Raw genomic sequence first — 25,531 nt, 5'->3', positions numbered from 1 at the left:
TAATGTTTGTGAAGTTTTGATGGCAGCTACTTTGAAGATAATTCTTGATCCCAATTATTGTATTAAGACAATGTGGAAATTTTCAACATTTCCACAGAAATCAGTGACTTTAGGGTAATGCAATTCTTCAGATGTGGCCAAATTTTAGATGACTAGAATATAAATGTGCTGTGGGATGGTCTGTATGTCAAATGTGTTGTTGATTGGTCAATGAATAAATCACTGATTGGCAATGGCCAGGCAGGAAGTATAGGCGGGACTAACAGAGAGGAAAATTGAGAGAACAGGAAGCTGGAGAGAGAGACACTGCGAGCCGCCATCAGGAGAAGGAAGATGTAAAGTACCGGTAAGCCACAAGCCACGTGGCAAAGTATAGATTAATAGAAATGGATTAATTTAAGCTGTAAGAACAGTTAGCAAGAAGCCTGCCACGGCCATACAGTTTGTAACCAATATAAGTCTCTGTGTTTACTTGATCGGGTTTGAGCGGCTTGGGACTGGCGGGTGAGAGAGATTTGCCCTGACTGTGGGCCAGGCAGAAAAACTCTAGCTACATAAATGTAAATTTGATACCTGCTAAAATTAAATAATTGTACTAAATATACTATTCAGGTTGAGTAATTACAAATATATTCTGAAGAAAGATGCCTATCTATCTATCTATCTATCTATCTATCCATCCATCCATCCCACCCATCCATCAATCAATCATACACCTATAATTTTGTAGTAAATCATCCCAAGGAAATTAGCTGTGCTTCCATGCTAGTACAAATTGAGACCTGAAGTAGGGCTCACTTCCTTGGTGCATTCAGTAACATTTGTAATTAGTTTCTTTTCTGTTGCTGCAATAAAATACAATGACCAAAAGCAAATTAGAAAAGGAAGAGTGTGACTTTCAGTTCCAGAGGTCTCTACATATCCAAAATAGTGGGGAAGGCATTACAGCAAGAGTAGTAAACTGAGAGATCACCTCTCAACCACACCTATGAATCAGGTAAAGAGCAGGAAGTATGCCTAGGCTATAAACCCTCAAGCTTGCACCCAGCAACATACTTCTTCCAGTGAAGCTTGAACTTCCTAAAGTTTTCATAACCTTCCCAAACAGCACCAGCAAACAGAGACTAAGTCTTCAAATATAGGCGCCTATGGAGGAAGTTTCTCATTCAAACTGTGACAGCACTCATGGCATCAAGACCTATTTTAGGCAGTACAAGTACCTTGTGACAATGTGAGATTAGGACTAAACTGCACAAGTTTGGTTCTCCTGGTTTGTCTGTCTCATCAACTCAGATAGGATTAGCATGTTTTGGAAGATTCCCATGGAAAAGTTCTAAGATACATTTTGAGAGTTACCGTATTTCTGTAGAGATTTGCCCATTATTTAACCTTCCATTTGTGATAAAGATTGTCCTCATTTCTATGGTCAGCAATGGGGACTCAGTTTCTTGGTTGGACATTGCTAGGTTTAGAAGAATCAGAACTTGAAGATGGAAAGGAGGTACTCATGTGCATTTTACATTTGCTTCATTTTCAGTTTTCTTAGTGAATTTCAGCGATGTTTCTATTCATCAAAATGCTTCTTTCCTTTCTTTATTGCAATTTTGAATGTGAGTTTGGATTTTGGGGTTGCATTTTAAAGTGTGAATTTAATTTTGTACCATGGAGTAAACCATGGCTCTGTGATTTACCCAGCAAAAGGTCATGGGCTAATCCATCTAGATTTGGGTGAAGGAAAGGAACACTTAGGTTAATTATAGAATGAGTTTGCATGATCTATCACCCTTAGATCTGTTGTGGAAAATTCTCAAGAGGTTCAATATTCATGTGGTTCTTTTTCTGGAGAATACCATTGTTGTTACAGCTGGACTTCACAATATGAATCATTTGGGACTCATGATTAGACCCTTAGGTGAAACATTATTGTGAATAAATCATCATCTCACAATGAAAACAGGAGTTTCAGCTTAGTTTTGGCGAGTAATGCACAGGTACACTTGAGTTGTAGTTCTGGCAGGATTTCAAGCTTGGAAAGTGCTCTATGAATCTTTCTAGCAGGTAGGGAATGCCAGTTAGTATCCTGTTGTCTAGTAAACTAAATATAGGTTTGCTTCATGAAGATTATTGGCTCAATTTAACACCTCAACTTGGTTAATTATTCCTATCAGAAAATTTTACCACTTGTTTTTGTACCTTACAGACTGGAACTATAGATAGTAAGTAGGTCAGGGTTTGAAATGCTCTAAGGTGAGAGGGAATGCTTCATCTTGTTATCAGGCAAGATGTATCAACAGAACTACAAGCAGATTCTCAATGTGCAGGGGGCAGTTGATCAGCAATGTGAATGGCAGTTTAGATGCAAGGCCGGTTTTTAAAGTGCAAACATATATGATTGCTGCTTTTCACATGATATTACAACCAGTGAAGTACCTGATAAATTTGACGTGTATTACCCCATTTAACTCCTGTGTCTGTCCAATGAAGTAGGTCTTATTCTCCTACTGGGCAACCAAGAAAGTTGAGATTCAGTGGGGTAGGGATCCCAGCCCAGTGCACCCAGCATGTATTCAGGGGTAGAAAAACACCTGACTCAAGGCTCCATATTTTCAGTTTCTCTTTCTTCCCCTTTTTCTTTTTGAAAGTGTTGGTCCTCTACTACAGTGTTAACACCCATTTCCAAAAGTAATTTTGGCTCTTTGCACTAGCAGCTTTATATTTGTGTGGCAAAATTGCTTGTAAATGACAGTTTATTAGACTTCATGCAATATAGGAGAAAGAATAAGAGTGTCTGGGCTCTGGTCTTGCCTCTCCTACTCTCTGCTGGGTTAAGCCACTGTGGGTTGTTGTTGTTGATGTTGTTTTTTAATGAAGTATTGGAGGAAATGTCTTCCTTCATTGTCTGAGAAAATGTTAAATGAAAGGGTTTTTTTTTCCCCACTTCCCTAAGTCTCAGTGTCTTCCCAATAGCGGTTAGCAAAAACTGTCCTTTCACTCTCGGAGAAGAGCAATACGTAGTGAAGATTGTACCTGCTTCGCGGAGATATTTTAATTGACCTGCGGCGAACAAAGGATGTGATGACATTCCTGGAAATTGCTATAAAATGTGAAAAGGAAAAAAAAATCAACAAAACCAGAAGGTGCAGACACTGGTGTGTTTTTGATTCGCATTTATGTAACTTACCTATTTCTGGGCATCCCTGGGAGGACAGATTTAAGGAATTAAAAGTGAAAATTTATTTTTTTCTGAAATGTTTTCCGACCGTCAGAGAATCAAAAATCAAGGAAGCTGAGCCTCAGAGAGAAGAAGCTGATGGTACTGAATTGGTCTGGTCCTGCGTGACTTAGTGGGTCGAGCTCTGCTTTCCTCTGCCAGAAAAGTCCAAGTCAGCATTTACTTAGAAAATTTCTTTCAAAAGAGTTACAGAAACGGTCCACAAGTATCAATATTCCCGGTACAAACTCATCTCTTTGTTCTGTTCACTCGCTCTTGTGCCGTCTCTCTCTTTTTGATTTTCCTATAAAAGCTAAATTAGATCTCAAGGGTTCTGCACCACTGAGCAAGGATCTCTTCTTGTCCATTGTGATGGAAGTAAATGCACTCAGGAGGGAGATGTACTTGAAGGAGAGGCTAAAGTGTCTCCCTTCATGAATTCCCCTGTCTCCTGCACAGGCTACCCACCCTGACTTCTATCTCTAAATACCTCCAGCAGGCGCAGGCGCATACCACACTCTAGCCGGCACTAAGAAGAATCTTCCAGGATCTTAGATATTTATCTTAAATCGGCAAATCTTTCTGTGCCTGTCCTATCTTAGCTCGTTAAGAGGGGTTGGAAGGATCATTCAAGTTTTCCGGCCGTCTAGCTTTCTCCTATCCCTGAGAAGCTATGTCCTTGGGAAAGGACTCAGTAGGATCCCTTATGAAACTGTAAATGATGCGAAACTGACGGTGGTGATATACCCCAAGACCAGGATGTGGCCTTGACCTCTCTGTAGTTTTAACAAATCAGGTGTATTGTAAGGTTTGGCACTAGATCTCATTGTGATTCTAACAAGGCAAACAGCAGGCATACTTTATGGAACTCACCTATTAGATTCTAGAATTGTGAAGAATACTCTGGTTCTGGATTTAGGAACCCTGCAGTCTTAAGGTTGTAGATGCATGTTTGGATTTGGACAGATTTCAAAAGCCTCTGTCTCTCAAACACTAAAACAACTGAAAACCAATCCCTGTAACATTGCAATGAAAATATTATCTTTAGAGCTGGAGAGGTGGCTCAGCGGTTAAGAGCATCGGCAGGCTGATCTTCCAGAGGCAGATTCCCAACACCCACATGACAGCTCACAACTGTAACTCCAGTTCCAGGAAGGTCTGGATCCCTTTTCTGGCCTCCACATGCACCAGCCATGAAAGTGATGAGCGGACACTCATGCAGGCAAAGCATTCATATAAAATAAAAAAATTAAAAACATATATCGTTAAGGGGATGATTTTATAGATGACATCTGAAAGAGAACCTGAGGATAACTTCACCCCACATGTTTTTAAGATGTGAAGGTGGGGCCCAAGAGGTATTAGCCCCAGCCACCAAAATGCAGATTGATCTAAATCTTAGAGTTCTTTCCATGGAGTCTCCAAAAGACTGTCTTTGTGTATTAACCTCTGCCTACACTTGGGTGTGAGCCACACTATCTCAAAAACAATTTGTCAGGGCCAAGTTATTTGCTGATATTTGTCTGAATGTACAATAAAGAGAAAGACATTCTTTTCAATGATGCGGAATGTTCATTCTCTCACTCCAGGTGTTCCCTTATAGATGCAGAGGAGGTAGGTGTTAGTACCATACACACAGCTCGCAGTGAAAAATGAACTAGAACATTGTTTAGCTTCGGCCTTGGCTGAATTGGGGCTTTGTCCCCTTGAAAGGGCCACTAAAACCAGAGACTCACAGGTGATGAGCTGGAAACAGCCTGAGACCATAGGTGAGAGACCTGGATAGCCCAGTTGTTAAGAGATTCAATCTTAGCTTCCTGAGTACTGATGGGTGTGATCTTGAACAGGTTACTGTAGGGGTTCCTCAGCTCTAAAATGGATTAAAATGCTACCAGTTTCAGGAGCTTTCTCAGATAATTAACTGAGAAAATGCATTCAAATCATCACAGCCTGTACCCTACAGTAAACTGCAGTTAGTTACGATAAGGGAAAAACAAAAACAAAAAAACAACTTATTGAAATCTCAGAGGAACTTGGACCCTATAATTTATTTTTATTTATATTACACATTTATAAGATTTTGTATAAGATCATTTAACTCGGAGAGGCAATTTGAATAAAATACCCCCAGCTTTTTTTTTTTTTTTTTTTGAATTGAACACTTTAAGGTAAAATAAGGCTTCTGGGAATATTTCCGCTGCTTTTAAGGGAAACAGGCTAATAAGTTTTTAAATTTAAAATGTCCATTAAACGTTTCTTCTGGTGACAAACATAAGCTCATCACATGTGTTCAAATATTACAACTTTTACCTATGTAAAACTTTGAATTCTCAAATGGGATCAGTTTGAGAAGGCAGGTTTTGGGACTGTTCATAAGGAGCATCACTCATGATACCCTCTGCCTAACTGATTCCATTTGTTCATAATTACACAACATGGTTGGGCTGAGGGCAGTATGTATGTATGTAGCATGTTACTTAACATAGATCTGTTGAAATTAGTCAACAATTCAGAGGAAAAAAAGCTATGGTGATATTGGCTGGGGGGATGATAGACTGTGTGCTTAGTATGAGAATGCCTTGGTTTTAATCTCCTGCACTACATAAAGAAAACAAAGGAAGGAAGAAAGAAAAAAGGGAATGAGAAGGGCAAAAGGAAAGGACTTATGTTGTTTATCTTAGGAATAAACGATGCAAGAATTCCAGGTTTCATTTGAAAAACTGTGTAGGCATTTTCCAAGTATATATTTGAAAGTAGACACTAGATGAAAATTTGAGTTTTCTTATCAAAAGCATACTTTTTTTTTTTTTGGTTTTTTTGAGACAGCGTTTCTCTGTGTAGTTTTGGTGCCTGTCCTGGATCTTGCTCTGTAGACGAGGCTGGCCTCAAACTCACAGAGATCCGCCTGCCTCTGCCTCCCGAGTGCTGGGATTAAAGGTGTGCACCCACCACCGCCCCAGCCAAAAGCATACTTTTCGGTAGGAACAAAGAAAAAAAAAAAGACTTAGCTGTTCTCGATTTTTGGAGGATTTTTCAAAGGCTGTGTGTAAAATATTTTTAAATATTAGATACCCCCAGGTGAAAACTGATGAGATTTTTTTGAAAATGCTCCCCAGAAAGATAAATCAAACATGTCTTCCACAGTTGTAAAATACACACACACACACACACACACACACACACACACACACACACACACACACCCTCAGGCCTAACATTCAGTGAAATGGAATGTGGACAAGCTTCAATTTACCTGTTAATGTTGCAGTTAGATTTTTTTTTCAGGCAGATTGTTAAAAAATTATAAATAAGCATGAAAATAAACCTCTGGTGTGTGTTCAGAACACAGTTTTAAGGGCTTAATGCTTGTGTAGCTCAGCCTGCAGACACTATGCAGACCAAAGCTCTAAGCCTTCTTTCTGTTTGATTCTTCATTTAAACCATGGAATTTAGTCTTAAGAGGTAGTCTTTTACATGGAGGCATACATTTCCTTTCAAATTAAAAAGTTCAGACATTAAATTAATCTCCAGTAATCTAAATATGTCCCAACATGCACAAAAATACCTTTCTGTTTGGTCATTTTGGTATCTTTACGTTATTGTCTTTATGCAGCTCTCTATTTCCTCCTGAGAACTCTCTGGGAAAACTTGTATGACTTAGAAAGTACTACCCAATTGAGAAACATTAGTTTGTGACTTGAGGCTAAGCTTTCTCATGCATATTTTGTTTGTAGCAATACAAACTGGAAAGCAATAACAAACTCCATAGTAAGGTATAATTACTATGTCCTAGCTCAGTACTTGATAATATTTATCTTTGATTTACCCCTAATAAGGAACTTAGAATACAGGTATTATTTATCTTAATTCACACACACACACACACACACACACACACACACACACACACACATACATATAAAATTATACCTTAAATATAAGTAATTATACCACATGACACACATATGTATATGTCAATGAAGCTCAGAAAACTGACATAAAAGCAGAGGATTGGAACTCAGACTACCTCACTTTAATGCCTGAGATTCTTGCTGGTCCCCTAGTGGGTCAATATGATATTTTACTGAAAATGATTTTTTTTTTTTATTGAATAGTGATTGAATATGACTGAAGAGCAAGTGCTTCTAATGACCCTCTCCCTAACCACAGTGGCATCTGCTTACTTTCTATACTCCTCGGGCTCTCAAAGCTTACAGGTGTCAGTCATTTGGCGGTGCCTTATTGTGTTGTTCTCTCTGAGATTACAATTCATACCTGTCATTTTGAAACCTTGGGGATTCATTTCTCAAGAAAAGTATTTGGTGAAGGGTAAGACTAAAGTCACCAGAGGTAGGGGACTCAAACACCAGGCTTGCATGTATTTGATGTATGGCCTGGGACAAGTGTCCTGACTTTTCTTTATCTCAGTTTCCTCATCTATCAGATAAGGCAAATAACAGATACCTTTTTTTTTTTAAATCACTCACTTGCTACATGACTAACACAGTTGCTATTTGCTAGGAATTACATCAGAACAATGCAGGTAAGAAGTGCAGTATAGTATTTGCTTACAAAGAAATGTTCTTCAGTGGATCTCATCCAATAACTTAAAGTATTCCAGCTCTATGAAATATTTGGTAATTGTTTTGCTAATTGCCTGATGTTTTGCTCAGCTTTCATAAACCATAATTAATGTGGTTTCAGTTACCTGTTGTAGATAAGTATGGATTTAGTTTTGGGACTGGTCCAAATGATGAAAAATATAATCAAGGAAAATATGTGAAATGTTATTCTTGAATTATAATTGATTGTTTACTATGGGGAGAGTGTATGAATAATGTGTGCTAACCTTATCCCACTGCCTGTGGGCCACAGCACTTTCTAATATCTAAGCAATATTAGGTTTGTGATTCTTTTCTTATTTTCAATCATTTATTGTATTTCAGCATATTTTTAATATCTTCGTAAGGTTTAAATTTTTATACCTATTCAGTATTTATTGATGTGGGGGGAATGAGAACACAAAATTTAGACATATATAGTGCTTTAACAATGAAGTGTCGGGGCCAGCAAATGATTGCTCACCTAAATCCAGCTTACTTTATTTTTGCAAATGATGCTTTATTGGAACACAGCCCCAATACGTAAGTCTTTATACTTGGTCTATGGCTACTTTGCAGAGTTCTGACACTGAGTGCTGTGATGAGAGCCACAGAAGTTGCATGAATCCCTGAGTTTAAGATTATTTACTAATGGGACTTACAGAAAACACAGAGAGGTCTAGAGGCATACACTGGCTCTTACTCTTTGAGTATAGTGGTTCTTCTATCCCATGGTTGGCAATTCTAAGGTTTGTGATTATTCATAATTTCTACAGGGAACAGCTGCTTTAAAAATGTGAGTGAAAATAAGCAGTTGTTTATGGTCTAGATACTGATAGGATAGTACCTAGTCATTAGGAAAACCTACTGCTTTGAGAATGCATTATCACTTCGAGGGTGCATTAATGAATTATGATACTAGGTTAATAAGAACAGGAGAAAATATGGCAGAAGACCATGGGATAAGAGTTCTGGGCCCTCGGGCATTCTCTTTCATCCTGGTATGACCATAGTAGCAAACTTTGTGGCCTTTATACTGATTCAAATAATGTAGTTTCCAAAGAATTTTAGGTTTTATATCTTAAAGTAAAATTGATGAATCGTTCTTTAAATACACCAATGAAATCTGGATGTCACAATATTTTGATATCCAGAGCATAGATTTAAAAAAAAATCACATAAATTCTTCAGCTGATATTTCATAGTATCTACTTTTCTTCTGGAAGTCATGCTTTCATACCATAGAATTATGTATTTATGTCAAAACTTTCATGTTTAAGAATCTTTTATTTAATCACTAGGTTATACTTTATTGTAACAAAAATATGTATTAATTTAACATGTTTTCACTGTGAATACTGATTCTGTGATAAAATTTCTTCTGGGTTTAAATTTTATAATTATCATTAGCATTAGATACAACTGATAAAACTGTCCAATTATGTAATAAATTTTATATTACTAAATGCAAAAAATAATTTTAAAGGAAATTAATCTTTTAGGACCTTCCCCTTCAATTTATTTCTGGTACTTATATTTGACTATTACTCCTAAAATATACTGGGATTTATCATCAACTCTATCTTTTTTTTTTTAAGAAATATACATGCTAAAATCCTAATTTATATAAATGTATAGAAGAAAGTGGACCTAATTTAGCAATAGCAATTGAACTCATATTCTTGTATCTTCCAGCTCCTTCTAAAGTAGATGTTTCAACTCACATAGCATTCTGTTACCAAAAACTATTTTAAATGAGTAGATGTTTCAACTCACATAGCATTCTGTCACCATAAACTATTTTGAGTGATCGATAACTGACAGTCCTAATCACCTCTTTTCATTTTTGTGGAAAACAAAGAAATAGAGCCTATCTGACTTGCAAAAGAATGTCTTGTTCATTTGTTAAAAACATTCATTATCTCAGCACCAGGATCAATATTTGAATGGCCTACCCTGTTAGTGCAGAAGACTTCACATTTTGCAATCCTTAGAATGAGGGGAGTTCAGTCTTTCTTTGGGGTAGCAGAAGAGTTACTGTGCAAAGGCAGGAGGAGGAAAAGTTGTAGCTTTTCCAGAAAATATGATGTGGGAAGCCACACTGTTCAGAAACGCTTTCCAGACTTCTGTGGCAGGTTGTTTGGTATCGGGACTGGCCATTTGTATGGCAGGATGAGTGTTTGCTCTATGGGCTTTCCTGTAAGCTGTGAGGTCCTTGTTATTCCTGGCCTCTACCAATGAGATGCTCAAAATTCTACCTCAGCTGTCACAGTTGAAACCATCTTTAGACATTACCACATATTTCCTGGGGGTGTGGAAAGCCATACCCATTTTCCAACACATTTTCTTGGTCACAAAATTGCACCCTACTTGAAACTACTGACCTAGAGCTGTTATTATTTATGTATGATAACTACCTTGGAGGTAAGTCATTGAATTTGGCCCTAAATACTAAATACAAATGAGCTCACAACAAAATTAAGGGTGCACTGGGATTCCCTATCTACAACAGAGCACAGGAATATTTAAAATATTTTCACAATGCTATGTGCAGGAATCACTTCATTTTCTGTCTTATACTGTGACACCCAAGCCTGTCAATATTGGTTGGGATCTGAACACTCACAGCATTGCAAAGCCTGTCTGTTTTGCTGGGATATCACAGGGAGTTCAACAGATAATAACCGCAGGGAAGCTGACTATGTGAGTATCCTACTCTTTACACCTGCATTTGAAATAATATGTTTTCAAAATTAATATGACCCTTCAGAGACATAAAGAGGGGTATTAATTTACCCTCAGCAAGAGCTTAACAGGGCAGAACTCTGCTTTGTTCAACGATGGAGAAAGTTTTAGGTGTGCCTTCTTCCTCTTCTTCACCTGCCACCCCTTATTCTCTTCCTAGTTCCATTATATACTTATATCTGAAACATGGCAGATGGTTTTCAAGAAGAAGAGACCAAGTTATTTAAAACATGGAGATGATTCTATTCTGAATATACATCAGAATTTAGTATAGTGCCTGGCATACAATTCTTCACTAAGTTAGGGGTAGCTGGGAAATATCAGGGGATGAATGAGAGAGTTAATTTCTTCAAGGACCCATTATGCGTTCATTCTTAATTCTACCAGTGTACTAGGTACTTCAGACTAACAGCTAAACTAAAATACAGTGAATACAGAAAGAGTACTGTCTTACCCCAGTGGGTTCGTTTTCTTGCTTTAAAATGATCTATATTGACTGTATATGCAAATTTTGAAAATACTGAAAAGAAAAAGAATAAAACAATAAAAGTAAGATCTTAGTTTCCAGGTGTGGCTTTTACTCTTTTTCTTTTTTGTTTAAAGCATTTTACGTAAGTTAGATATTATAGGAACTAAACTCTTGCACTACGGTTTTTCTTACTGGTGTTTAGGTTTACTCTGGTCAAAGAGAACTTTGTTTTTATTGCCATTTTAACCCATTTTCAAAGCATATCACCAGCTACCTATATATACTTGATGCTGGCGAGGTGTATGGCATACATGACAAACACATACACTTGCACAGTGAGCGCACATGAATGGAGGCTGCGTCATAAAGGGCACTGCACGAAAGGGTTCTCTGAGTCACTGCAGAGCACACGATAAGGCCACAGCTGTGTCTCATGAAATAACTTCCTGTTAGCCCTTTAGCTTGTTCTCCATTGGAGAGATTCCAAGAAGGTGAATTGCTGGAGCAAAGACTTTGATTTAAAAAAAAACATATTAATAACTTTCATAATGTGAATATTCATATACACAAACAGTTATGTATAAATGCACACATTTTCACATACATAGGTGAGTTATCGAAGTTTCCACTTATGGGCTTTGAAAAAAGGTTCCAGAATATATCAGCTTTGCTTAGTTATCAGGACTTTTCAGAGCTGTATCTACAAATGCCAAGTACTTGAGTTTATCACTTTGTAAGAGGAGCCCAAAAGAAGACACTGAGCCATTGAAACAGTGGATGAAGATCACTGGCAGAAAGCACAGATGTGATAAAAATTGAACAAGATGAAAAGACAGACCGCAATATTGTAAGGGTTGATATTGTTAGAGGTTGTACTAATATAATTAAGCTACCACCGTAGCACACAAGGACACTGATTCTCAAACCATCACACCTGCTATCACTTGACAGAAGAAAAGGCCTCTTCCATTGCTTTATTTCTTTAATACATGAATCTGAGTTCCTTTCCCAAGTTCTCATTAACCATTTTTTTTCATTAAAAAAAATAAACCAGATGCTTACATTTTTAAAATTTGGGACTACTTTGAAATGTAGAAGTTGGAAGCTTAAACTGCTTTATAAGGCATCCTTTTTACATTTGAGTGTTTTCTTTGGCTCTTCTCCCCTGCATCTATTATTTTGCATACCTGTCTTACATATCTCACGAGATTGCTGAGTGGACTGTCAAGATAGCATCTACCTAAGCTGGTTGGGAGCCATAGAGCAAGAAACAAGCAAGATATTATTATACTATTTTTCCTGCTGTTACATTTGTACAGGGATGAGGCTGCATCTGTCAGTTCCTCTCAGCTCTACACAGTTAGTTCCTTTTAAAAATGTTTCCAGAACTTTCCTTAATAGCAGCCACGGTATAAAGAGTGACAGAATTAACAATTTTGAGGAAGAGTGCCACTATCTCCGAAATAGTGCTAGCAGGGAGGGTATTTTACATAAAGCAAAACAAAGAACATCACCTGAGGTAAGTCTACAGTCCTTTTCAACCTGATACTATTATACAAAGTAGAAAGCAAATATGAGATGAAGATGACCCAGTATGTACAGTTTTCTTTTGAATAGTGTCTGTGGGTGAAGTAGGATGACTGTAGGAGTCAGCATCATTATATAATATGATCAATTACTGCCTTGAAGTATAAATAACAGGGTAGTGCTAGTATTTTACACCATTCTTTGTATGGTACAGTTTATAGTGAGGAGGCCTAAAAAAAATCAATAACAGCAGGCTAACCATCATGCCCTTAAAGAAACATAAATGGACTTAATTTGAAACCGTAAAAATTAATCACATAAATGATAGCTTCATGTAAGGTGCATTATGTTTCAGCCAAAATGCAAAACAAATTAAATTGCAGTGTTGTTAAGGAGGAGTGGAATTCTGTATTTCTTTAGAATTAATGTCAAATGTAATTGGTTTTCCCCTTTATATTACTGGGTACAATTAGATATGGCACTTTCCTAATGGTGCCAAGGCTCTTTCCTTAAGAAATATCTTGTATAAAGCACAGAAGGACAGAAAGGGACCTCTGGTGCCGATACTAGTCAGCCAGATGGGATGATTTCAGTGCAGGTGGGTAAGTAGTGGTACGCCATGATCTTCAGCCCATTGCTTTGTTCAAAATCTTTATGTCTAAAGAGAAACTACCATCTTCCTGACAGACATTAAAAACAGACAACTGGACAAGCTCAGGGACAAATAAGTACATTTATCTTAGACTGAAAGGGACGTTGGGGATTGATTGGAGAGCAATGTCATATTCAATTCCCAACAGCTTCAGAAATATTTCCCTAGTTTGTTTCCCTATAGTCAGTATACATTTTTAATGGGGAAAAATGTGCAATTTCACTAAAAACTTGAAATTGATATAAAGAGAGGCATAGTTGAGTTTGTGGAATTATATATATTTAAAAACTTCAGTGGAATAATTATAGTAAGAAAAACACTATTTACACTTTGGATTCATTATTGTTTTGCCCAGTCAGTGTCCAGTCAGAACCTGAAGGTTATTTTTAATACTTAGTTTAATTCTTCCTCATATTTGTAAATAACATCATGATTATTCAGGGAGTAAAAACTGGAGTACTATGTTTTCCCAAGGTATACTGTAATTGAATAGACAGTTTTATTATGTGATTCTTCATCATGTGATCAAAACATTGGCCAGAGTTTTAACGAAAACTTCATCTTAAGAGATATAATGACGAAATGGCAGCAGAGTTTACATCCATAGCTAGCAAGTGATAAATGCCTTGCCTAATTTATTAGTAATGTCCACTATGCATTGCAGAGATGAGAAAAACAGAATGGCCGGGCGGTGGTGGCGCACGCCTTTAATCCCAGCACTCGGGAGGCAAAGCCAGGCAGAGATCTGTGAGTTCGAGGCCAGCCTGGGCTACCAAGTGAGTCCCAGGAAAGGGCGCAAAGCTACACAGAGAAACCCTGTCTCGAAAAACCAAAAAAAAAAAGAAAATATCCATTTTTGTGGATAGTACCTGATGGACTCTTTAGATCTTTCAGAAGGAAACATCCTCTCCTCTCCTCCTCCTTCCTTCCTCTTCCCCTCTCTTCTTCTTCCTCCTTGTTTCTCTTTTTTTCTTTTCTACTTGAGACTGTTACTTGGAAGGCTTAGTATCTTACACATATTAAGTGTTCTGTAATCTGATTTATAATGTTAGGTACCACATGCAACCTTTCCATTTCTTTTTAGTCATTGTATTATGAGAAAAAGTTTGTCTCTGACTGTAAACCAACACTTGAGTGAGTAAAGTTAGATAGCTTTAAAATTCATTAAAGAGAAAATGAATACAACAAAATAGTGGTGGAACAATTCAAATCAATTTATTTATTTATGAATTAGCATGTTCTAAAGCTAATAATATGAATGTACATTTATTCTAATTTGAGCATCTGCAAGAATTAATCATCAGTCAAATCAGTTAATAAATTGAAACAAAACCATGATGGGTATTTATGTAAATTTATTAATACTCTTAATATTTGTATTTTTGAATTGTCCTTGGGATGGTTTATTCAAAAGTCCCCCTTCTTTGATATCTAACATATTTTCAAACAGTGAAAAATATATATACAAGAAGGAATGTGTTAAGAGTTAATCTCACTTTAAAATGTAGTCAGCTTTGAAAGGGAGACAGTCTAGTATATTTCACTGTTTGTTTTCAATTTAATTTTAGAACAAGCTAATTAATTAATATATCAAGATCCCAAATCTTCCAAGTAATATATTTAAAATGTTTTGTTTTGTAGAAAGGAAATTATTTCCAGGAAGCACCATACCTTAAGATATGACATGTTTTTTCCCAGCAAATGTTTCTCTGGTCTACCAGACTGTGCAGCATTTGCTCATATTTAACAACTGTGGGAATTTGGACTGAGGTTTCTTCTTTTCTTTAAAGTGTGTAATTCCTCTGCATATGCCAGGCACAATGTATGCATAAGTTAACAGAAAACGGTCTGTGTAATAATCTTGTTATTTGATTAAAAAATCCTAATAATAGCAAATCATTCATTAAGAAGTCAACATATCTAAGTTCTTTTCAACTTGCATTATTGTTTAGTTTTGGAATCTAGAAGCCAATTGTTGCTGAGTGAAAAATATGATTTGAGTGTTTATTCTGTCTTAAACTATGGAATAAAATTGGGAAATTTCTAATATTGAATCTCATACTAATGAAGTACTATTAAACTATATTAAGCATTCTTATAATTCATTCCTTAGACATGTTCCATTTAACATTTTCAATGAAGCTTTTCAAGTAACTAGTTTCATTATATATACTATTTAGGCAAATAAAAATAAAACAGTGATCTGATGTGAGCATCAATTACAGAGAACAACACACTCTGATCCTATTTAATAATATTGCCCTTTAAGCAATCTTTCCAATGAGAGATCAGAATATTAGTTTAATGCTACTAATTAGTTTAAAGTGCTAGGCATATTTTCTTACAAGTTAAAGTAAATATACAAATAAAGAGACAAACTATATTTGTGTTACAAATAACAGCTCAAATTAATGCATTGGTTTTCCAAGGTTCACTCTACACTTGCCACCCAGAATAGGACATTGGCCAGAAATTACGTCAAATGTGAGCATATGCCCATCGCCATTAAATGTAAGTGGACCAGAGGGAAATTGCTGTAAGAATTCAGAAAAGCAGTTGTCTTATGAAATAACTGTTTGGTCAAATCTACTAAAATTAGAATGACTTTCCAAATTTTCACTCTTTTAGACAAGTCCCAAGAAATAGGGTCAGGTTGTTGAACTCCTTCTTGAATTATTCTAGTATCAAGAAACAAAGAGCTCAAGGAGCACCCAGAGCTAACATGTAGCTGGACGGTGCTAAAACAGAAGACCCCGTTTCCTCAGTCTGACAAATTCTATCCAACAAACACCATCAAACTAAATGCTGTTTCTCAGGGCTGCAAAGTATGACTTAATGTTGCTTTCCATGCAGAAATTTGGAAACAACATTTTTGCTAGTTCAGGGGGTTATGGCCAACAGTGGGGACAATTTGCCTGCTTGGCAGCTTTAGAATGGTGACATTTACTGTGGTGACTTCTCCCCAGCCTAACCTGCTTTTCAGCTTCATAGACTCAGAAACTCGATCTCCCCACTGTTTCAGAGTGGACTAAACATGGGGATGAGGACTCACAATTACTTAACTAAGCTCACAGAGCTAATGCATAAGATAAGAACTGGCAAACTGTCATTTCAAAATGAGGAATCTTGACTGTGAAGACTACCACGGGGGCCTTCAGCTACTGCCTACAAAACTCTCTTGCAGAGGTGGATTTATTCTTCTTGATATCTGGTAATCTAAGATACTCCCCAGAGTGGTATCACTACTTTCAGATAATAGCTTAAACATTAAAGAAAATGAAATTCAATATATTCAGCTTTTTCCTTATTTGGAAAAAAAAAGAATTTCATTTATAAAAACAAATACATGTGTATTGTATTTTCACTTATCTTTACTCTGTGATACTTAAAAACTAGTAACATGTATACACACAGGTATATATATTTGTATGCAACAATAATAATCAAGAAAAAGAGACATTCAGTTTAAGAGTTGAGGGCCTGGGATGAGTTGTAGGGACATGGGAGGGGCTGGAAAGAGGAAAGGAAAGGGTGGAACGGTTGTGATTCTATTTTAATTAAAATGTATGAAAATTTAAAACTAAGAACAACAAAAAATATTATAGTCTTTCTCATGCTGACATTTGTTCCCAGTATTTTTTATAGCTAATAATAACTTTAGATTTTCTTTTTTTATTTATCATGTGAGATATTTAAAAACAATGCTACTGCGTTTTTTTTTTTAACACTAGATTGTGTTATATTCTCAATAGTTCTTTCATAATAAGCCCAAATTTCAAATGGTACCAACTACAAATGCTAACTGGAGAATATACCAGACAGTATTTTTATAAGCCTCATTCAGATTAACAAATTAACCAAAAGCGAAGTCTCTACTCATCTTTCCAGGCTATGAAGTACCACTTCACCTGTGAGACCTGAGCACCAAGTGGACTTCTCACTATTTTCTTGCTGATTTTGCCTCTGTTCTCCCCAGAGCAAGGCCTGGACCAAGTAAATGGACCACTGTATCAACTTGAGCATTCTCAGGATCTATTCCTGTAGTTTATCTTGGATAGATGGTCAATAAATAATTCTTGTGTGTAGAAGTCACATTCGTTTCTATTGGTATGGATATAGATATTAAAGATGACAGATTTGACCTTTTTCCCTTAAAATTAAAATGGCAATGGACACAACTTTGAAAAAATAATCTCCTTCTCATACATGAGGGTTTAGTCTTAACTTGAGATCCTAGAAGCACGATGATCAGTAAGTTTGATAGTTTTCAAAACAGGAGAGAATCACATTTATGGGGTGTAAAGCAGATGGGTGAATTTCAATTCGAAAACATTTAAAAATTTTTCTTAGAAAAATAATATAAGAGCCTGTTTTTTGCCCCTAATTATGGGAACACTGCTTATTATACTTTTATCTCAGTATTAAAGCACGGTGCCTGTGCTGTTACGATATGCTAACAGCATAGCCTGAGTAGTTTAGGTAATGGTGTAACAGCATTTTAAAGAAGGATGATTGATTATATACTCCATACAAAATTTTAAAACCATATAATTCAAATTTTACTTTTTTGAAATGTACAATGAAAAAGACTTTTATATGAGGTAAAATCAGTATAGCCGTTTTCCTGAGGCACTCCAGATCATACGCATGCACTATATAGCAAAATATTTGTCTTGCATGATTATTCAACAATAGGCAGGCTCATCATCAAAAGCAGCACTTAGTAAACAACCAGGCTAAATTGTTCTTTCTTTGCTAAAGTCAATAATTTGTCTAAATTAGAGAAATACAACACAAGATCACAAATATGATAATCAATCACACAAAACATCTTTGATAAATACCCATTCAATAAAGTAATTTACAAACTCAGCATACTTAGTCAACTAATACAATATTTCCTGTGCAGAGATTGACTCATCTAAGTCAAAGCAAATTACTTTTCATCCTAAACTAGAGCACACTCCTGAATAAGTTTCCAGCTTAGTTTTGGGAAAAAGTAATGTGTTTTGACTTTTTAAGCATGTATCTATACTAAGACCATTACAATTTAACTTAAAAAATATATTATGAAGTTATTATTATAGAGCTATTATTTATTTTCAGTATTTCTAAAACAACCACTAACCAAGAAGATTGCATGCCATGTTTATAAAATACTCTACCCTCCAAGTGTCATTTTTTTCTAAGTGTTATTTTTAAATGTTTACTCTGCATAATATACAATCATGGGGGCAAATATATGTCACATAATCTTTTTACCTCCTCAAATAAGCATTAATGAAATTGCAAGTATCATAGAGTCACTAAATATGATACTTGAAATATTGATGACCACATAGTAACTATATCTTAAAGGTTACCCGAGCAAGCCAAAATTTTATGTAGTTTGAAGTACACTATAATTTTGTGATGCTGTGAACACAGGATTTCCTTTTATAAGAATCCACACACAATGCTGTTTGTTAACCACATGTTATTATATTTAGCTAGATTCACCATAAATACCGTTATAACACCTGTGGTTTCCCTCATTAAGAACTGAATGGAAGAGGTCAGGGGTTGAAAGGGCAGCATATGCGCCATGAAAGAACTAGTTAACATAGTCTATTATATTGGTGCACTGGTAAATCTCATTTCTATTCATCAGATGATTAGTTCAATCAATATTTATTCCTCTATGCTCCCTTTGTCTTATGCTACAAAGGAGACATCCTTCAAATTCATGGCAGAAGCCTTGTTATCTATGAATTTGTTGCTTAATTTGAGAGGGAATATTTTATTTATTTGGCAATCCTCAGTTCTTTGATTCCCCTTCCCTCTAATTATCATTAGGTAGGATAATGGAGTTTTGTGTAGATTATTTATAAATAGATGCTATTAGCAGCTCCTCTTTATGCGGCTCAAGTACCCCATATATTCACATCCTCTTTCTGAATGCTTTGGGAAGTCGTTCTGTTTCTGTAAATATGTTTGAGTTTGAAGCCTGGATTGTGAAAGCAAAGATAAGAATGATTTTCACTCTCAAATATTCATTCTTCTTGTCTGAGTGGGTGGTTATAGGCACATGCATATACATATTGCGTATCAGTGTGTATCAACAGACGCCTCCGAAGACTGCTATTATCTGCTAGCAATTCTGTTAAGTCGGAGATTCTATTCAAAGTCAGATTAAATATTTGCAAGAAGCTGTAATTGGAAGATGATTGCAAAATTACAGGAATAATACTTTTTATGTAGACTGCTCATTTTATCAAAGGCCATAATTCATCACATCATTAAAGACTTATTTCATTAGTTGGTTTAATTTTTACCCATTAGATAAGAATGGGTGGAGAGTAGAACTACATTAAGGAAAAAAAGACATATTTAATTTTAAGCACGATTTCCTCTCTACTTTCTACTTGTCTATGTATTTTAACACAAAATAATATTTCATTAACATCAACTAACTTAATGCTGATATAGTTAAAAACTATTACTTTATTTTGTATTTGTGGGGTAATCATAGGGATGGCTCAACATTAAGGATCTCTGTTTATACTACTAGAGTGATAAATATCATTTCAGTTACTTTTGTGCTCACAATGTACAAACTCATGTACCTTTGTTTTCAATCAGACAGAACTTGAACCCTTCAGTTTGACATTACTGTTCTTACCTCTTTATACACTTAACTGCAAATCACAGATTTTGCCAATGCACAGTGGCACTAATATTATCTTGCATAATTTAAACTCATACTTCGTAAATTTTTAGAATCCCAGCAGCCTCATATATACAGTTTTGAAACTAAATTACTTACTAGAATGATTTAAAACTTTTTATTTATCAAAAGCTGCAATATTCACCTTAAATTAGAGATTCTTTATGAATGTAAGTAAATTAATAAGTGTGTTGTGACTCACATTTGCATTCCTCAGAACTGTTGAGGTAAAATGTATAAAAACTCTATCTTCTGTCTATCTTCTTAAAAGGTGAATGCATACTTACTAAATGAAAAGTCAAAGCTTAAAATATTTATTTGTCACTTTATGTAGGAAAAACTATTTCTATTCAATACTCTCGTATGTTAGTTTTAGAAAAACAAGTTTTTTTTTTTACAGGGTTTGGATACCGTGAATACTAACTCTAAATTCTCTATAATTTCTTGGTGCCTTGATACCTTTTGGTTCTAAAATTATGTTTTGTGAATTGGAAGCATTTAAATTTAAACAATAATCTGTGCAAATACACTTATGGGTAGTTTTTGAGGTTTTTAATAATTTAGCATTTGACACAGTACCAAGATGAATAAATATTAACATTAATATTTATATTTGGCTAAGAGCATAACATGATGAGTTATTTATGCTAAACTATCACATAAAAGTTTGACAGTGATGGAAGAGAGCACCGTAAAGGGATCTCCACTGATCAGAAGTTACTGTCACTAATGGAAAAATACAAGGATTTACAAGTTTTAGGTGAGCGCAAACAAAGGAGTTATAATTTTACGATCCTTGTTTATGAAGCCTGATACTCAAAATTTCCACTTTTACATTTACTGATTTTTTTTTAAAATATAAAAGCTATGGTGGACCCATGCCTAACCTTAATCTCCAAGATGTGTAACATTTCTGTATCCCAATAGTTAACAATTCACCATGGCTGTCGAGGGAGGGACGAGGGAGGGACAAGGTGGGTGCGTGTACTTATAACTGTTTAGGAGATATTTTTAGCTTTTTTTGGCTATGTATTTTCCCATAGTATCTGAAACAGAGCTTTAAGATTTTTCTTTAAACTGTTAGTGATTGATTTTTCTTGTTAAAAAGACAGTTCATTGGTGATTTCTGAGTAAGCAGAAATTAACAGAGTACTGGCAGAGATGTCCTTTTCAGTATGTATATATATACATCTATATATATATATACATATATATATATAGATGTATATATATATATATATGGAAGGTGGAATATTGGTTAGAAATATTTAACTTAAGTCACTTAATTGGAACTTGTGGAGAAAAATTAGAGCAACAATTTGATTAAGAAAAAAATCTAAGAATATTCAGACCCTTTATATTTTCAAAGGTGGCTGCATCTCAGAGAGCAAGCTTTTTTTTTTTTTTTTTTTTTTTAACTTTAGCAGGCAGAATCTAGAGTTTAAAAAAATCCAAGACCCCTCCTTGTTTACAACAAGAACAAAACTAGAGTTAAATCCTCCCAGGCTGCAGCCATCTCTTGATCACAATGGCAGCTGTGCTCCTGCTTGGGAGAGCAGGGATTTTATGCAGAGGCAAGAGAGAAAAGCCACCATTTAGGTGTCCTTTGTAATAAACAACTGACAGACTACTCAACAAGGAGCCTTGAAAAACCACACCCCGGCTTGGTCTGCCGCACTCCTTTCTTGCCTTAAGGCTCTCCTCCTTTTTAGAAGTTTCCTTTCAAGGAGCAAGAAGAAAAGCATCCCTAGAACTCATAGGATTCCCTCCACAGACAAAGGGTGCAAAGTTTTGTGGGCTACCACGCTGCAACCTCCTTCTCTTTTCGAGACAGGAGGCTATGGCTGGAACTTTGGTCCTGGTTAGAGGTTGTGCTGCGGGGCAGTTCAATGAGCCCTAGGATCAGACCCTCTTAACACCCCACTTACCCTAGAGCTTCCCCAGAAATACTCTGAAATACCCCAAGCAGAGGCACTACTGGGTGGTGTAGTCAGATCTGGGGATAAATTGCTGGACTGACCCACAGGGAGACTGCTCAGTCCTAGACACCAACACCATTTGTGTCTGGCAAATTGACCTGACTCAGGACAGTTACCATTGCCAGAAGCAAACCTTGGAGCCAAAGCTCTGACAGGACGACATGGGAATGGAGACAGTGTGTGTGGTGGCAGGGCACGGTGTATGGCATAGATGGCATGCTCACGGGCAAAAGGCAGAGCCAAGTTTACTGGCAGCTCCTCCCCCCAGCAGAGTCTGTTCCAACGGTCTGCTGAGCAGCCTTGCACAAGGAAAAGATGATTTGATACTTCTGTCTCACCACTTAATTGACACTCAAGTTCGACTCTCAGAAGACTTCTGGATAGCCTCATTCTACACCCCCCCTCCCCATAGGAATACTGGGCATCGAATCTCCGAAGGGCTTATTTCATCTTTAATAAACAGTAGCCAGGGATGGGATGGGACAAGGCACTGACTTCAGGGCATGCGAATGGGACAATAAGAGATCAAGAGAGGAGAGGCAAAAGGGCTAGAGAGACCTCTGACTTTTTCTTTACCAACTTCCTTCCCTTCAGGCTGCCTCAGGAGAGTCATCCTGGATTAGACCTGGTGAACTGTCCTGGGCCGCTTGGTAAGACTGATGTTCTCTGAGACAAAGGTGTGGGTTCACATTGGGTTTCTAAGGTATACACCAGGACTAGCCCTTGGCTTAAATCTTTCAAGCCAGCAGTCAGGGGCCTCCCAGGGGAACCTGGAGGTGAAGCAGCAAGAGCAGTGCGATCAAGGTGAAGTGCAAGGAAGCTGCACTCAGCTCCTGCTCTGCTCCACCCTCCATAGCTTAAGGGATGTGTAGCTGGGCTACAGGATTAGTGCAGGGAACCAACTACGGTGGCACGTGGTGGTTTCTGACCCTCAGGTAGCTTGAACCTAGCCATGGGGGAGGGGGACTGTTGGGAGGGGAGAAAAAGCCAAGCAGCTAACAGCTTCAGTTGGGAGGGAAGGAAACCAAAACGAAAGTGCTTGAGATGAGATGGTGAGGTGGGGCAGAAAAAGATAAACAAAAACCCAGTTTCTCACTAAGTAAAGGCTCTCTCCCCGCCAATTCCTGTAGTACAGTTTCTTGAAAGAATTTGGATAGTGGAGCATGTGACCATCCCGTGACTGGGACAATCAGCTGTTGTCACTGAGCACAAGCACACAGAGATCCTGACATTCAGTGCTAGGGTCAATCAAGACACTCACCAAGATACCTTTGTCTCTTCTCTAGAGTCCTATCCCTAGGGGTAATGGGCAACTTCTCTCCATCCCTGTTCCTCCTGCCTTGTCCTACACAGCCCAGGCCCCAAGGTGGTGGCCCCAGCATTTCTATGCCTTCGAGGTCAAGTCAGGCCTAGGGCTCCTCGAGGATGGCGAGGGTGAGGGTCATGCACACTCCCCCTTAAAGGGAGTAGGGTCAGTGCATGGGAGCAGGCAGCCTGGTGGACGAAGATAGGTATTTGTGAGCCCTATTCTGAGTGTGTCCTGCTAAGAGTGCTTCCGTCCAGGATGCAGGAAGGTCCAGAGACTTGACTGTCGCCTATTTCTGTTTTTAGGATCTGGAGGGACTTGCGAATCAGAGAGAAAAGCCCCCTAGGAACACAACGCATCAAAGAAGGGACACTTGGAGGTTGGAACTGGGTGTCTAGGCATTTGCAGATGTCCAAGTCAGGGGGGCATCTGGTGGCTTCTTTAAGAAAAGAGAGAAGTTGTAAAGTGAGAGAGGAGTCCTGGACACAGCGCAAGAAACTTGTGCCACAGGAGAGGAGATCTACAGACTGACTCCATCAAGCGTCCCTGGCCATCTACTCAGTCAGAGTGAAGTCAGAGCAGGGGACTAGCCTCTGTCATCCCCGCGGGCCACTTTGCATCGTTTGCCCTGAGGTCGCACCGCCTCTGGTGGCAGTGGCCCTGGACCGAAGGCTCACTTAGCACTAGCTCCCATCATGGTCCTTTATCTTAGAAAATAGACCGAGTCCCCTGATTTCCCCGATATGAGTAGCGCGGCCTTTAGTCTCCTGAACTTTCTCCTAGCAACTCTTTTTGGGGATGGGCCCAGTCAGAGTGAAGCTGAAAGGGAACAGGGGACCTAGGGAAGGTCCAGCCATAGGCATCTGCATCCAGTTTCCCGGAGCATCCCGTGTTTACTCCTCCTGAGGAGGGACGCGCCTGTAGACTCGGATGCTCCTGCGTCTGGCAGCTTGGCCCTGTGTTATCCCCCTTGGGCCAGCTTGTTCACCTCTGGCCAGCGACCACAGCGTGACCCAGGCTTCCAGCTGCCTCTACCCAGTCATCCCGCTTCCTGCTCTCCTCTATCCCGTGTCCTGTGGCGCACCCGAGAGCGACGCGCAGAAAAGATTCAGAGCAAATCCAGAACTGAGAGAAGCGACTAGCGCAGTCCCCGTCTCCAAAAAGCGCCCTCCCGCGTCCTGCCTAAGTCCCGAGCCTTCCACACCTTCTCACAACTTTCTAAGCCCAGGCCATTTGCTGTCCCACCTGCGAACCGAACTCAGGGAGCTGCACGTAGCCAATCTCTCTTCCCTTGGGCCGAGAGCTCTCCCCTCCCCCCCAGCTCCCGGTCTGGTTAGAGTTGGATGGCCTCGGGGACCCTGGGCGCCCCTGGGCTCGCTTACCTCGCATGGTGTGGCCGCTGTCCTGCTCCGCGTAGTCATGAAGCTCCCAGCCCGAACCCCAGAGAACCCAAAAATCCCGCTCAGCACGAGGGAAGAAGGCGGTCTGCGAAGAGCTGCTCCGCCGAGAGAAGCATCCCTTTAGGCAGACGTCGTGGCCACAGCGTGACGGTGGCCGCCGCCGCTATGCTAACAGTTTTGATGCTGTTGCTGATGACTGTTTTTGATGGCTGTTCGTTTGTTTTCAGGCAGGGTGGAAAAAAAAAATGTCCTGGCTGGCTGGTGCCTGGGTTTTGTTTTGCTTTTTTGTTTGTTTGTTTGTTTCTTTTTTCTTTCTCTCCAGTGTGCTTGCTTTTTGAAAAAAAAAAAATGCCACCGCCTCGGGCTCGGAGATTTCTTTTGTGATCACTTGGACTGAGGAGGAGGAGGAGGAGGAGGAGGAGGAGAAGGGCAGCCGCAGGAGGAGGAGGAGGAGTTGGTGGTGGTTTTGTTAGTTACAAAGAAGAGGGAGAACGATCAAGGGGAAAAAAAGGAAACAGAAAAGAAAGAAAGGCGGTGTGGATGGCAGAGCATGTGCGTTTTCACATGACATCTGTGCCTGTTAGCGGATCCACAATGTGAATTTTCACTGTTCAGTTGCAGAGAGGAAGGGAGCAAGAGAGAAAGAGGAGAGAGGTGGAGAGAGCCAGCGCAGAAGAGGCTTATACGTGAGGGCGGGTTTGGCCGTACTTCCTGGCCCCGCCTCCTGTCAGCGCCAGGGCCAATCAGCGTCCCGCAGCGCGTGGAAAGGCTGGAAAGGCGGGGGAGGGGACGCGCTTGAGGACAGGGGGCGGGGCTAGGGACTCTGGTGTCCCAGGCTGTGGGGACCCAGACTGGGAATTAGAGATGGTCCTATCTGGGGTCCGATCTGGGCCGAGTGTAACCTGCCTGGGAGTGAGGCAGATCTGCGAGTGACG

The 25,531-nt window shown here is 38.5% G+C and overlaps 1 protein-coding gene across 1 annotated transcript in view; it reads right to left on the bottom strand.

Moving 5' to 3' along the window:
• Window positions 1-25,268, bottom strand: part of Rorb (RAR related orphan receptor B) — a 183,397-nt gene extending 158,129 nt beyond the window's left edge. The window contains exon 1 of the mRNA XM_052762239.1: window positions 24,579-25,268. Within this exon, the coding sequence (XP_052618199.1) occupies window positions 24,579-24,585 (7 nt within the window). The 5' untranslated portion in view covers window positions 24,586-25,268. The remainder of the gene's footprint in view (window positions 1-24,578) is intronic.
• Window positions 25,269-25,531: the final 263 nt, after the last annotated feature.

Source organism: Peromyscus californicus, unplaced genomic scaffold (assembly GCF_007827085.1).
Source record: "Peromyscus californicus insignis strain IS unplaced genomic scaffold, ASM782708v3 Scaffold_4__1_contigs__length_199733344, whole genome shotgun sequence".
Lineage (NCBI taxonomy): Eukaryota > Metazoa > Chordata > Mammalia > Rodentia > Cricetidae > Peromyscus > Peromyscus californicus.
The sequence above is the reverse complement of the archived record's forward strand: the minus strand, read 5'-3'. Positions and strand labels throughout refer to the sequence as shown.